General features: G+C 41.1%; 1 protein-coding gene across 1 annotated transcript; it reads left to right on the forward strand.

The window, feature by feature from the left end:
- The first annotated feature begins 3,854 nt into the window (after positions 1-3,854).
- LOC126399659 (tryptase-like) lies at positions 3,855-12,943 on the forward strand. The gene is made up of 6 exons (XM_050059783.1): positions 3,855-3,977; positions 4,931-4,945; positions 5,077-5,245; positions 5,562-5,830; positions 7,946-8,082; positions 10,674-12,943. Exons 1-6 carry the CDS (start codon positions 3,920-3,922, stop codon positions 11,061-11,063), a joined length of 1,038 nt encoding a protein of 345 aa, XP_049915740.1. The 5' UTR covers positions 3,855-3,919; the 3' UTR covers positions 11,064-12,943.
- The last annotated feature ends 452 nt before the right edge of the window (positions 12,944-13,395 follow it).

The following is a 13,395-nucleotide window of genomic DNA, read 5'->3' on the forward strand; positions in this document are numbered from 1 at the left end:
GGATTAGTTGTTGCAAAACAATTGGGTTCGGTAGCTAAAACGCTGCTGGGAAATGCCACAAAGGGTTGGTAAAAGCACCAAGAACTGGTGGCTCAATGGCCATTGAGAAACACTGCAAAGGTTGGTACGGACACCTGTGATAGGTGGCTAAAACACTGCTGGGAAACTTAAACTGCAAGGAGTGTGTCTTTTCAGAAGAACGGGACTCTGGACCAATGGGAATTTCTTTTTGGTACAATGAGCTGTTGGAGAAATGGGCTTTCAGTCCAATGGGACATTTTTCAGGCTAATGGGGCTTCGGAATTTGGGGTCATTGGAACAATGGCCTGGTGCCATAAAATCATCCACCTGATGAGCCAAAATGCAAGACTTCTTTTGATTCTGATCTATAAACAACCAGTAGGAAAGTACCTTGCTTTTACCCACGGACTACGCAAGAGATACTGCTCTGATCATTACTTTCCTTGTTGAGAAATTTCCAGTCATGCATCCTTCTGTTGTACTTTGGTTAAAAAAAGGAGGCACACCAACTGGTTTGGGCAGCAGTTAGTCATTTGACTCTGAATGTAACTTAGAGTAACCTCAACCGAAGGATTCCATTGTTCTTACATAAACGGGATCATTTAAAGAATACATAAATTTTACATAAACTAAGTTGTTGGTATATGGACGCAGACGCTTCCAGCTACCTCTCTGACAGCTCTGCTAAATTTGTGCTAAATTTGTGCTCTTGTGTCTATTTTCCAAGTGTTGGCAGTGCTTTTATGGTTGGCTTTGGACAGTGGTGGCTTGTGGCTGCGAGTCACTCATTGGGATGTGGAAATCAGCACACCAGCCTGTAAACCTCCTTTTGCCTACTTCTGTTAGCTAGCTGCTAGCTAGCCAGATTGAGGTTTTTCAAATGTAAACATCAGTAAACATCGAAGAAAGATGGAGAAGAATGGGCATCAGCCCAACCAGCATCTTGCTAGCCATTGTACATGCATTAGGGTTAAGGAGACTGGTTAGGGTTAAGGCAAGAATGTCAGGGCAAGTAAATCAGAGGTAGATTAAGGCACAGTAGGGTCATTCATGCCTTCACCATCCTAGGAAAAAAAACCCTTGATGCTAAAGTCAAGGATCCTTCCTTAGTGGGAAGGGTCCTTGACTTTAAGGGCTATCAATTACGATTACTGCCTTGCGGTTGTATGCCTCTGCAAACCAGTCAAATTACAGGTTACATCCATGCTTATCCAGATTCAAATGTAGCCAGGATGGATGTTGCCGCAAAGAAACTACTAAAACATGGATGCTTCACACACGTCTTCAAACCTGCAGCACAGAGGATCTATACAATCACCAGTTTCAAGGTGGACATCTAAAACTAGTCACCAATTCAGTATCTGACCAAATGTCTCCCCTTCTGTCTCTGAGATATGACATTGAATAATGGCCAGAGAAGTGTTTTTGCAAATATCATGATGTCACAGTAAGGTTGACCTTTGACCTTTGATATAAAATGTCATAATGTTATCCCATTAGACACTTGAGTGAAATCTTTTCCCAATGAGCAAATTAATTTGTGAGTTATAGCCAAGAACATTTTTTTTGAGGTCACAGTGACCCTGACCTTTGGCCTCAGTTCATTGTTGAGTCCAAATGGGCATATGTGCCAAAATTGAGAAAGTTCCCTCAAGGCCTTCTTGAGATATCACGTTCACAAGAATGAGACGGATGCAAGGTAACAGTGACCTTGACCTTTGACCACCAAAATCTAATAAGGTCAGAAAAGATTCCATTTTGGCTAATGTTGGATGGTACAAAAGTCGCACGAAAAGCAGGGATGGGTCGATGAAAAACACTAGAGGAGGTGGTTCAAACGCTGCTGGGGAACACCTCAAAGGATAGGTAAAAACACCTGCAAGGACTTTGGAGCTATGGCTGTTTGCTTTTGGGATAACGGGCTGTCACAGAAATGGACATTCAGTCCAGTGGGATATTTTCCTGACTAATGGGGCTTCAGAATTTTGGTCCGTCGGAGCAATGGCCTGTCACCGTAAACGTATCCACCTGATGAGTGAGAATGGAAGACTTTCGGTGTAGGAAAGCACCTTGCTTTTTAACATGGACTCAACAAAAGATATTGTTCTGATCAGAACTTCCTTGTTGAGAAATTCCCCTTCAGGCATCCTTCACTGTGCTTCATATAAAAGTAGGCACACCAACTGGTTTGGGCAGCAATTAGAGTCATTTGACTTTAAATGTAACTTCAAGTAATTTTAAATAATTTTAAGAATATGTAAAACTTACATAAGCTAAAGTAATGGCATTACCGAACATCAATTAACCCCCAAAAGGTTGCTACTTGTTTCTCACTGAGAAATAAGAATTTATCACTACATCGAAATCACAATGCCCCACCAGGGATCAATAAAGCATTTCTGATCCTGATTCTGATTTCTGAAAGCTGATTCATAGATTGCTTGAAATGTTGGGATTTACACTTATTCACTTGTGACAAGATTTAGATGAGAAGATCAATCAGTCTTCTTATTTGACTCTCAGCAACAAAGGGAAATAATTAAAAAAAATGTTGATTTATTCCTTTAAAAATCCATTTTTTGTACAGCTTGTATGGAATTGTTTCCCAGCTGTTCAACTCCCTTGTCAGAGAGGAAAAAGAAATTACTCTTCAATATTGAAGAACCCAAAAAACTGACATCTCTAATGGAAGATTTTTACATTAATTGCAAGCAACAGTGAAAGGAAGTAAAAGTTCTTAAAAGTGTAAGAAACACAGAGGTGGATGCTTCTTTATCAACGCTGAATCACACAGGTATTTTAACAGCCAACGCAGCAACACCAGGAAGAGCAGTACAGAGAACAAGGGACAGTACCAAAATATCTGTGCATCATCTCAAACACACCCACCCACACACACACTATTTACAAATTTGAGGTGCCTGTACTTCACCTGAGTCATTTATTTGTATGCTCCTTTAATACATGTCAGTGGAATATTAAACTTTTGTCTTTACTACATGTAGTCAGCTGAAGTTATCAGTCAGCTCCACCTTTACCAGCTCTAATATGATGCTTACACATTAATGCATCAATAATTTGAATCCATTACTGTTACATGTCCCAAATGAGAACGAGATACATTTTTTGTTTTATTGTCCTGCAGATGAAGACATATGGGATGTACTTTTCAGTAAAATGACTTCCATTTATGTTGATATCTTTTGGTTGGATGACCATGAAAAATCCGATTTATGTTTTAGAATGGGAACCTGTTTTTGCGGGCCTGGGATTGAAGGCAAAGTATTTTGTTTGGGGACTGAGCAATAAGATAACATTGGATTGATCACTGCAACAATATTGCAATGCTGTCTTGTAAGGGTTGAGCACATATTTGTGTGCATGACAAAAGATAAAGAAATCTTTCAGATGTAATATAATGTACTTAATATACAGGATTCTGACAGCAGGGCACTAGAAAGAAAACCACATACCTTCAGTGGCTTTACAGAAACCACATCAAACATCAGAAAACCTTTGGGGGAAGATGCAGAGAACAGACGTCAAAGTAAACTTAAGTCACGCTGTAGCTCAATAAATCGGTATATCACCATATTAGTAACGCGAGACAAAACACACACAAACTATATTAATTTGACTTTTGCAAGTCAAACAGTAATAAATTCAGTCCAGATAGAAAGGACTTTGTGCAGAGAAATTTGTTGATAAATGATTGGAGGCATCACATGTGACCTCTCATGAATGATTAATTTATGAGGTACTGAGAAAATCCCAGTTGGATAGGGAGTGGTCATTGTACTTATTTATAAAGTGCACCCGAGTGGCTGAGGAGTGACAAAGACAGCAGCCAAATTAGAAGGACTCTGCCCTGACTGAAAGCAAAAGTGAATGACAGCACATGATGGCAGCCTGGACTCTGTGGTTTCTCCTGATGTGTACTGCCCTTGCTGGGCAAGGTGAGCTTTTACATTGAGTTATAACTTTACTCTCTATTTCAAATCAATACATCCTCTTTTTTGCAACTTTTTAGGGCTGGGTGATATGGAGAAAATCAAATATCACAATATTTTTGACCAAACACCTTAATTTGATATTGTGACAGTGTTGTAGGGTTGACTATTGGTGCTTTTTATAAAAAATTAAGCAATGAAATTTTTGATAAATAATCATCATAAAATGTGGATATAATGAGGAAATGGGTAAAGACAAATTATGAACTGGAAAATTACATCACTTAACTATGCGTCCTTTAAAACTGGACAACACTTAAAATATTACATCCAAAATCTAAAAAAAAGTGTCTCATATCATGATATTGATATAATGTCAATAAATTACCCAGCCCTAAAGCTTATGGGAATTTTTTGAGTTTTTGTTAACTTTGTAGAGAGGTATTGATCCGACTTTTTGGTCATTTTTAATCATGTGCCTGTTTGTATTTTGTTGAAATGTCTGTTTCTTTCACGCACAATTAAAAACCCCTCTAAATATAATGCAAATACAAACTTCATAAAGACAGGACCTGATGCATGGCTGTTGTATTGTACAGAGCAATCAATTAATGATATTACAGTTGTGATAAACTTCCATCCATCAATATCACCATTACTGTATTTAACCAGCAGGAAGATCAGTGTCTAATTTATTCTGGTTTTATTTGTGTTCTATGTAACTATTGGCTAACAGTACTTAGATGTTGTGTTTAAGGCATCACACCATGTAAGACATTGGTAATATTTGAATATAAGTTTTTTTTGTGCAACAATGACAGCCCTCAGAAGGAGTTGAGGAAGTAGCTGGAACTCTAGTGTCACCTAGTGGTGTCTAACAACATTACACACACACACACACACACACTGAGGCATGCAGATATAATTAATTTTTTTTTTTTAATCTCTTTTTCCTACAGGGTCAGAGGCTCAGGGTAAGCAAAGTCACATTTAATCTATTCTAGAGAAGCATTGTGAACATTGCTACAAATCAAAAGCATTTTAAGTCTCACACATGGATCAGCCTCACTTTACTGTACTGACTCCGTTGTTTTTGCTCTGTCAGATTGTGGAATGGCACCTCTGAACACAAGAATTGTGGGTGGTGAGAATGCCACAGCTGGGGCATGGCCTTGGATGGTCAGCCTGCACATCAATTTTGCGGCACTTCACATCTGTGGGGGGACCCTCATCAGTGACCAGTGGGTCCTCACAGCAGCCCATTGCATCATATTGTAAGAGAAACTCACAGCACCTGCATCTGTTGCCTTATCACACTCTGTACAACATGAGAAAGCCTATGATTGAGAGAATAATGAGTCTAAGGATTTATCTAATTGATTAGACATATAGTAGGTATAGATATATGATATCACCTCCCTCGGTGTGGGAACAGAACAAAAAACAGAAAGCAAAGATTCCATCTGGGTGCTATCAGGTGCACTGGGAAAGGTATTTGTATTGGATCTAAGATATGAATTTGTAGAAATGCAAAGAAATAGGATTGAGACAGACTGAATTTATTGCGCACTGAATTGTCCTTTTATCCAGGAATTTTCCTAGTGTATGGACTCTCTACTTCGGACGAGAGACTCAGTCCGGCCCTAATGTTAATGAGGTGAACCGCACCGTGTCCCAGATCATCATCCATCCTGACTACAACAACGAGCTGTTCAACAACGACATTGCCCTGATGAAGCTCAGCAGCCCTGTCACTTTTAATGACTACATCAGACCTGTCTGCTTGGCAAGTAACTCCAGCGAGTTTCATAACTCCACCCTCTGCTGGGCCACTGGTTGGGGCTCACGTAACAGGACTGGTGAGTAATGGCATGCTAACACGCTAACCCAAGATAGTAGCCATGTCTCACTTCAGGGGCTGTAGCCTTGAAGGCTACATTTGAAGACCGACTGCGTCACATCGGCGCTACCAAGTTTGTCCCATTTCGAAGGCTCCTTCCAATGTGGCTGAGAAATGTAGCCTTCATTCCCAGAATTTGGAGGACGCAACGGATGAATCCTTCGCCCAGCCTATCCCAAGATGCATTGCGCACTGGTGACGATATATTAAGTTAAGTCAACTAACAGTTGTTATCTAGCTGACAGTTAACTGTTGTTAACATTACTATTAGCTAAAAGCACACAGCTTAAACAATCTTAATTTAATAAGTTTACCTGAAAACGGTCCTCCATCAGCCTGAAATACATCAAACGGCGGTGTCTCCGGCAGTGAATAATTTCCTCAAGTATTAAATTAAAAAATATATATATAATAACAATCTCTCGGTCCATGATTTAGGGCTGACTAACTTACTAGCTTATTCGTCAAGTGCAGTTGGTTGCTAGGTAACAGGAACGCCAATGAGACGGGGCAAGAACAGCTGGTGATGCAACCAGGAAATCCCCCACAGACCAGACGGTACCATTTCGGAGACCGCTTGGTTTGGCTGATGTGGTCTCAAAGGACGTGGCCGACGTCAATCACGAAAGCTACATCCTTCAACGGCTGCAGCCCCTGAGCTGAGACATAGCTAGTATGTAGCAAGTTAAGATTAGCTAACATTAGCCTGTTAAAAACCACAACTCTCAAGCTGTAGCAACTCTCATGCAGCCAGCAAACCCCAGCACTAGGGGTCACAAAGAGCTTGGGTCCTGGGGCAGCACCGTCTCTAACGCATGTAACAGCAACATACATTTTTGTTGAGTTTGTTGGGAGTTGGGGCAGTCAGACCCCTGGCACTGGGTCTTGCGCTGGCTGAATTAATTGCTACAGGTCGCTAAGTGAAGGTCCACCTCAAGGCTGTCACTGCAAATTGTATGGAACCAAAGCAAGTGTGGACTCTCTGTTTTGGTGGCTGCTGGTCGTTTGTTGACATTTGCAGACTCTATTTCTTGGGAACATGAATAAATAACATATCCTTTGGATTTTCACGCAAAAACCCTCCAGTGTCTCAGTCTATAGGCTGTTACAGGCAACCAAAAGAGTCAAGGAAGGTCCTAGTTTTTCAATGATGTCACAATCCATCCCTCCATTGACTAGGGATGCACCGAAATGAAAATTTGTGGCCGAAGCCGAATAATATTAAACGCTTGGCCGAATACCGAGTACCAAATACCGAATATTGTTGTTTAGTTTTTCATTAGTTTTTGCAGATGAACCCCCTCCAGATTAGTGTTGTCAGGGTACCAATATTGGGACCCACTGTGCGATACCAATGAAAATATCGTGGTTCTGAGTAGTATCAGGATACCACAGCGAAAATGAGGCAGATGTGCCTTTTGTCATTTATAAAAAGATAAATCACTTTCCTATAATACATCAATTATATTTCAATGGAATAAATTACTTATTGACTTATTCATACTTCAAAAACANAGGTACTTTTGGGCAGTCATGACGCCAAGAAGAGGATATTATTGGAGCCGACTTCTCCGTCGCGGTAAGCCAATGGCCGCCGTATTTGACAGGAATACATTACTGTCTGTGACCCCCGTTCAACCCACAATCGATAGGATTCGCCTTTCGTTTCTGCTGGTGGTTGAAATCTGGAGGCTGCTCACACAACGTGGTAAATGATTTAAGCCTATTTTGCTCGCTCAAAACTATTTTTAGTCGCAAATGCGAGTGCCGTGACGGGCGGATCGTCACACTGCCGACATTTTACTCCGCCCGTCATGGACGCTGTTTGATTGCGTTATCAAAACACGCCGCTATTATTCGGCCTTTCTTTTAACTTATTCCACCGAATACCGAATGTGTGTTTTTTTGCAATATTCGGCCGAATATATTCGGTTACCGAATATTCGGTGCATCCCTACCATTGACATTAAAAAAAGTTAATACATGTAAAAAGTTACATACAGTGACTTTAATGCTTTTCAAAAGAAGGAACATAAACTGTGTGTCTTCTGATTTCATACTCAATCGCCCACAGAGCCCCCCTTTGACGCACTGCAGGAGGTTCAGGTTCCTGTCATTGGAGAAAATCAGTGCAGTTGTAACTACCGCTCAAATGTTAACATCACTGACCAAATGATTTGTGCGGGAGAAGAGAACAAAGGAGCATGTCTGGTAAGAATAATAATTCATTTTCATACTATTTTAAGTAGCTGTAGTGACTACTTTAGACACTCTCAAAAGAAACTCCTGTATCCTCAAACATGCAGTTAAGTTGAGTTCATAGGACTTGGTTTCACATTTGGTAATGCCATCACCAATCATTCCTTGAGTGGGGCTAGAGCATAATTGCTTGTCTGGGCTCATCAGATGGGCACGACCCTTCCTTCTACCATGTTTTGCCAGTTCCACCATGCCGGTTCCCCTTTTACACAGATGTTGGTTTTGCTCTGTAACTACCTCAGTTGCTGGCTGAGCAGTGGAGCAACAATGCCCTCCCCAATGGCCAGACCTTTTATACAGAACAGAAAGGCGAAATAATGATGCACGGTCCTGTCTTGAACTGGCTATTCAAAAAGGGGCTAGAGACTTGATGGCCTTGATGGTTGGAGGGCCTGTCCTTGGAACTCTCCATTAAGTAGCTTGGTGGCTGAAATGGCCAGAAAACCCCTAGCCCTCCAGTCCTTTTGTCTTGCTTTAGTTGGTCAGAGTACTTCAGCTTTAACGCTTAAAGCTCGTACGTTTTACCACCTGTATAGCACTGTCAGTTCTATGGCAAACAAGGCCTTTGCAAGACTAACTACAAGATCACATCCGGCCTGAGACTGGTTGTGATAATCTCTGGTGGGGCGGTGAGCTTCTGGTCTAGATCAATCTTTCCAATTCCAGGCTGTATCCAGTAGGCTTGACTTTTTTCCTGCAGTTGATCTTTTGGCGACTTTCCTGCTGGCACAAAAACCATGGTGTTTGAGAAGCCAAGGGTTTGGGGGGAAAGAGGGCATTGTTGTTATGAATGTTGTTATGATATAGGGTACAGTTCATGTGAAATGTAATCCTGCCAGTTCCTGTTCAGCCAAATGAACCACGCTTTGCAGGGCCTTGCGGTCCTGCTCAGTGGTGGTTCCGCACCCGACAATAATGTTCACCATCAGGACGCACTGATGGTGCAGGAGTGGAAATTTCTCAGTATTTGAGGGGAATTTCCTCAAGAATCTGAGGTGAAAGTCTCTGCCTTGCCTTTTTCACCAGCGGGTCAGGTCCTCTGCTTCTTTTAGGTAGGCCTTTTCATTGTTCTCTTTGATCAGAACCACCACAGCTGTGTCATCAGCAAACTTGATGATGGTGTTGGAGTTGAGAGTGGCTACACAGTCATGTGTGTACATGGAGTACAGCAGGGGGCTCAAAATGCACTCCAGTGCAAAGGGTGAGGGTGGAAGAGGTGTGTCCGCCCATGTTAAGGATCCACATGCCCATTGATACCATCTGGTCAGGCTGTTTACTTGGTGTTCACATGCTTGAAAGCCCTCCTGACATCATGCTCAGAAAAGGCTAATAGGTAATAATAGAGATTTTGCTTGTCGGCTCAAAGCGTGCAGAAAAGTTGTTAGGCTCACTTGCTACGTTCGCCTCGTCATCCAGTCATACAGTGTGACTCTTATACAGGCCCTCTTCCCTTTAACTTCATAGATCCCAAAATATGTCCATACCCTAGTTTTTAAACTAGGGGGTGCCAGTGAAATTGTAGTCATCACACCAACCTATTGTGGGAAATTTATGCCTGCATAGAGTCCAGTTTGCATACTGGGGTTAGTGTGTCTTCCCCAGGCTTGGGTCCTGTACCAGAGCCGTGGGAGTTTGAGGGTTCTGCACAGTATCTTAGCTGTTCCTAGGACACACTCTTCTGGAAAGAGAACTAAGATGTTGTACCTGGAATCTTCTGAAGCCACTCTCCCAGTTTGGCACCACTGTTGAATTTACTCCCCACATACTGTATTTTCAAGTTCCTCTTTCAGCCCTTGGTATTTTTTGAGCTTCTCATGTTCCTTCTTTCTGATGTTGTTGTCACTTTGGATTGCCACATCTATCACCACTCCCAGGGTTTTTGAGGTGAAACAGACTGAGCATAGAGCATTATTTTCTTTTCCACAGAATTAGCTGAACTTGTGTAATGCTGCAGTGTGTTGGTCAGCCGGTCTGGTTTGTTTATGTTACAAAGTTGCTCCGCTCAGTTAACATCAGTCTTTGGGTAATGGCGTAGAAAGCAGGCACAATAAACTTCAAGCTCATCTCGCAAATGTAATTATTTAGACATTAAAAACATGGTTGCATGTGGCGCCTTTTGTGAAGATGGCCTAAGAGATAGGCTAACTCTAGTGTGTGCCACGCTGTAGACTGTTCGGGTGCTGCACTGCCTTTGCAGTTGAGTTACGCCTCTTTTATTCTGTCAACATCATGTTATTATCCAACATTTAGATGATCATTTTTGACATTTGTGACAAGAACCAGTAGTCGATGGACCTGGTTGTGCCTCTGGGCGTAGTGTCCTTGGGTAAGGCTAGTCTTGCAGCTAGTGAGTATGTGTCACAGGGTTGTTGGTGTTTGGCAAAGGGGATATGTTGGGTCTTCCCCAAGTCACTGGTTCTGGTTACAACACTATAATTTGTGTTACATCCCTCTTTAATAGTTTCAGCATATCTAGGCTAGGTAAGGCTACTCCAGTCTTTTGTCAGTTGTCAATTGTTTGTGTTTTGTCTGTCCTTTTTCAGGGGGATGGTGGTGGACCTTTGCAATGCAAACAAAACACCAGGTGGATCCAGGCTGGCGTTACCAATTTTGGAGTACCTTGTGCCCTGGGTGATTTCCCTGAAGTCTATGCCCGAGTGTCTGAATTCCAGGATTGGATCATGGAACAAGTGGCGGGGTCAAATGTCAGCTTTGTGTCATTCACCTCCAGTGGCACCGACCCAGATGACAGCTTTGTGTGTCCCAGCTTAAATGCAACCACAGCGGCTCCAAATATAACTGCCCCAGTGGTTCCAGTTTTGAATTCCACAGGTCCTCCAACTACATCTTCCGCACCATCAGCTGTTGCAGCTGAGCTCGGATTGATTGTCATCTTGGTGACAGTGTTCCTGCAGCACATTGTAGCTACCTAGCAGGGTTTTGCGCACACAACTTCTTTATGTCTTCTTCTGTTGTGTTGGGTTATGTTTGTCTTTTAAATCATTTAGCAAAGGTTGATGGTGAATGGTGAAAGTGTCACCACACTGTAGATGTGGAACAAATTTTGGTCTCTGCTGATTTTTTTTTTCTTCTGCATTGCACTTAATTATTTCCTACTGGCCTATTTTTACGTACCACAAACTTCACTGAACATACAGCACATCTTCTCTAACAAGGCAATCATTCTTATAGATGATGGTATAGAGCCATCCATGTTATCAGTGTCATCACAGTGCAGTTAATAAAGCATTGTCAGGTTTTTCTCTATCAGTCACGATGGGTTAAAATAAAAGACTAACTTTAAAATCTGCCCTCTGTAAATGTGATGTGTAAAGCTTGACAGGCAGATAAATGCTTCATAGCATCAAGACAAAGCATACAAAAAGCATAACTCTCTGCATGCTTGTAACATGTACACACAAATATACCAACTCAATCTTCAAAATGAATTGCCTCTCACCCTTTCTTTCAAATCTATAACAGATTGTATGTATTTGTTGTATACTTAAGTTCAAATGAAGTATATGGGATTATATTTTAACATGCAATTAATCATCTTTCCATTTAGTTACAGGGCTGGGGAGTAACAACATAAGAGAATGACAGAAATAAGAGTGACTGTATTCTGTTACAGTTACAGTTTTAATTAGTTATATTCTGAATACTGTCTTTAAGATAGATTACTTTAAGTAATTATTGTTTTTGTTTTTTGCTCTAACACCATGTCCTACATGAATGCGGGGTGAACAAGTGTCAGTTTGATTGCATTGTTTTCAACTGAAATTTTCTAACAGGATGCAAGCGACGCAGCGCTGCTGTTTTGAGGGAAGCTTTGTCAGACATCCTGTTTCTATTTATTAGCTGAAACTCTCAGCTCCCTAGCAGTCTTTCTCCAGCCATTCTCCAGCCAGCTGCCACCTTGTTTAATTTCTTTTTGTTGAAATGTGGAGGTGTCGTATAGGTAACTCATTTCAGCTTCACCAGTCCTCTGTTCTTCGTCCAGAGTGGAGCTTTCAAAGCAAGCAACGGGATGAAGAATGGCTGATTCTAACATCTCATTTAGCTACAAAAACCTAAACCCAGATGGCAGCTGGCTGGAAGGTGATCGCCAGGGAGCTGAAAGTTTCTGGTAGATGACCATCACTAATAACAACCTACTTGCTGCTGGCTACTTGTCGTTTCCAGTAAATAGCACAGTCTAAAAGTACAAACATAGAAAGATACCAAGTACTCGCCCATCTCACCAAAGTGGTTACGTCGCCAGTGAAGCACACAGCTGATGGGTACATGGTTTGTTTACATGACGTAACAGAAGCTCATATTCATCAGATTCAATGTGGACAGAGAGCTACACTCACTTGCTGTTAGGACATGATGTAAAATTCATATACAACACGCTTTACCAATAAACAGGTTTTTAAAAAAGTGTTTGCAGTGAACCTGCCACAGGACAATGGCAGAGGAGATGCACAGCCGGGACACTGTCGTCTGTTTTTGGCACGGCACATAAGACCCAGCCAAATGACCTCAGTGAGACGGTTTTGAAGTATTCTACTAGTGATCCAAAGTATTTAGAATATATTACTCAGTTAAGGTAATGGAATATGTTACAATTTACATGTTAGGGCATTTACTCAGTTATCTGTAGTGAAATACATTTTCCATTCTTTAATTTTCTAATTTTCTCTAAGTCTTTACCTTGGTGACATGTTATGACGTTTTAGTTTTTAAATGTGTTTAGTTTTACTGTAAATCACTATGTAACTGTATTTTGAAAGGCACTATATAAATAAAGTTTATCAATTAAAAGTAACCCCCTCAACACTGTTTATTTATTATAATATTTCACACATAAACTTCCAGTGGCCTAGGAACAGTGTAGTCATTAGCAATAATAACTTAGTAGATTTCTAACATCAGAGTTAACAGAATGTTAAGCTGTTGCCAAAATAATGATCTGTACTTGCAGATAACAGTAAAACAAACAATACATACCCACGATGCTCCCAAAGGCATGTGATGGATGCAGATGTTGCTGGATTAGCTGAGAAACAATCAAACAATGATCTCTCAGTCATGCTTGTTTACTTCCTGATTACTGGTCACATGACATAACTTCCTGTCAATGATACCTGTGTTTTTTTAAAGTGACTATAATGAAACACAGAAATGCATTAAAAAATACTTATAAAAACTGAAATAAAACCTTTAACATATTAGCTTAGCTGTAACTAAACACTCCCCATCTGGCGTTATTACACGTTA

Source organism: Epinephelus moara, chromosome 13 (assembly GCF_006386435.1).
Source record: "Epinephelus moara isolate mb chromosome 13, YSFRI_EMoa_1.0, whole genome shotgun sequence".
Taxonomy (NCBI): Eukaryota; Metazoa; Chordata; class Actinopteri; order Perciformes; family Serranidae; genus Epinephelus; species Epinephelus moara.

Coding starts and splice junctions, on each gene's coding strand:
- LOC126399659 (XM_050059783.1), top strand. CDS start 3,920: ATGATGGCAGCCTGGACTCTGTGGTTTCTCCTGATGTGTACTGCCCTT. Junction 5,246..5,561: donor GCAGCCCATTGCATCATATT/GTAAGAGAAACT, acceptor CCTTTTATCCAG/GAATTTTCCTAGTGTATGGA. Junction 5,831..7,945: donor GGGCTCACGTAACAGGACTG/GTGAGTAATGGC, acceptor AATCGCCCACAG/AGCCCCCCTTTGACGCACTG.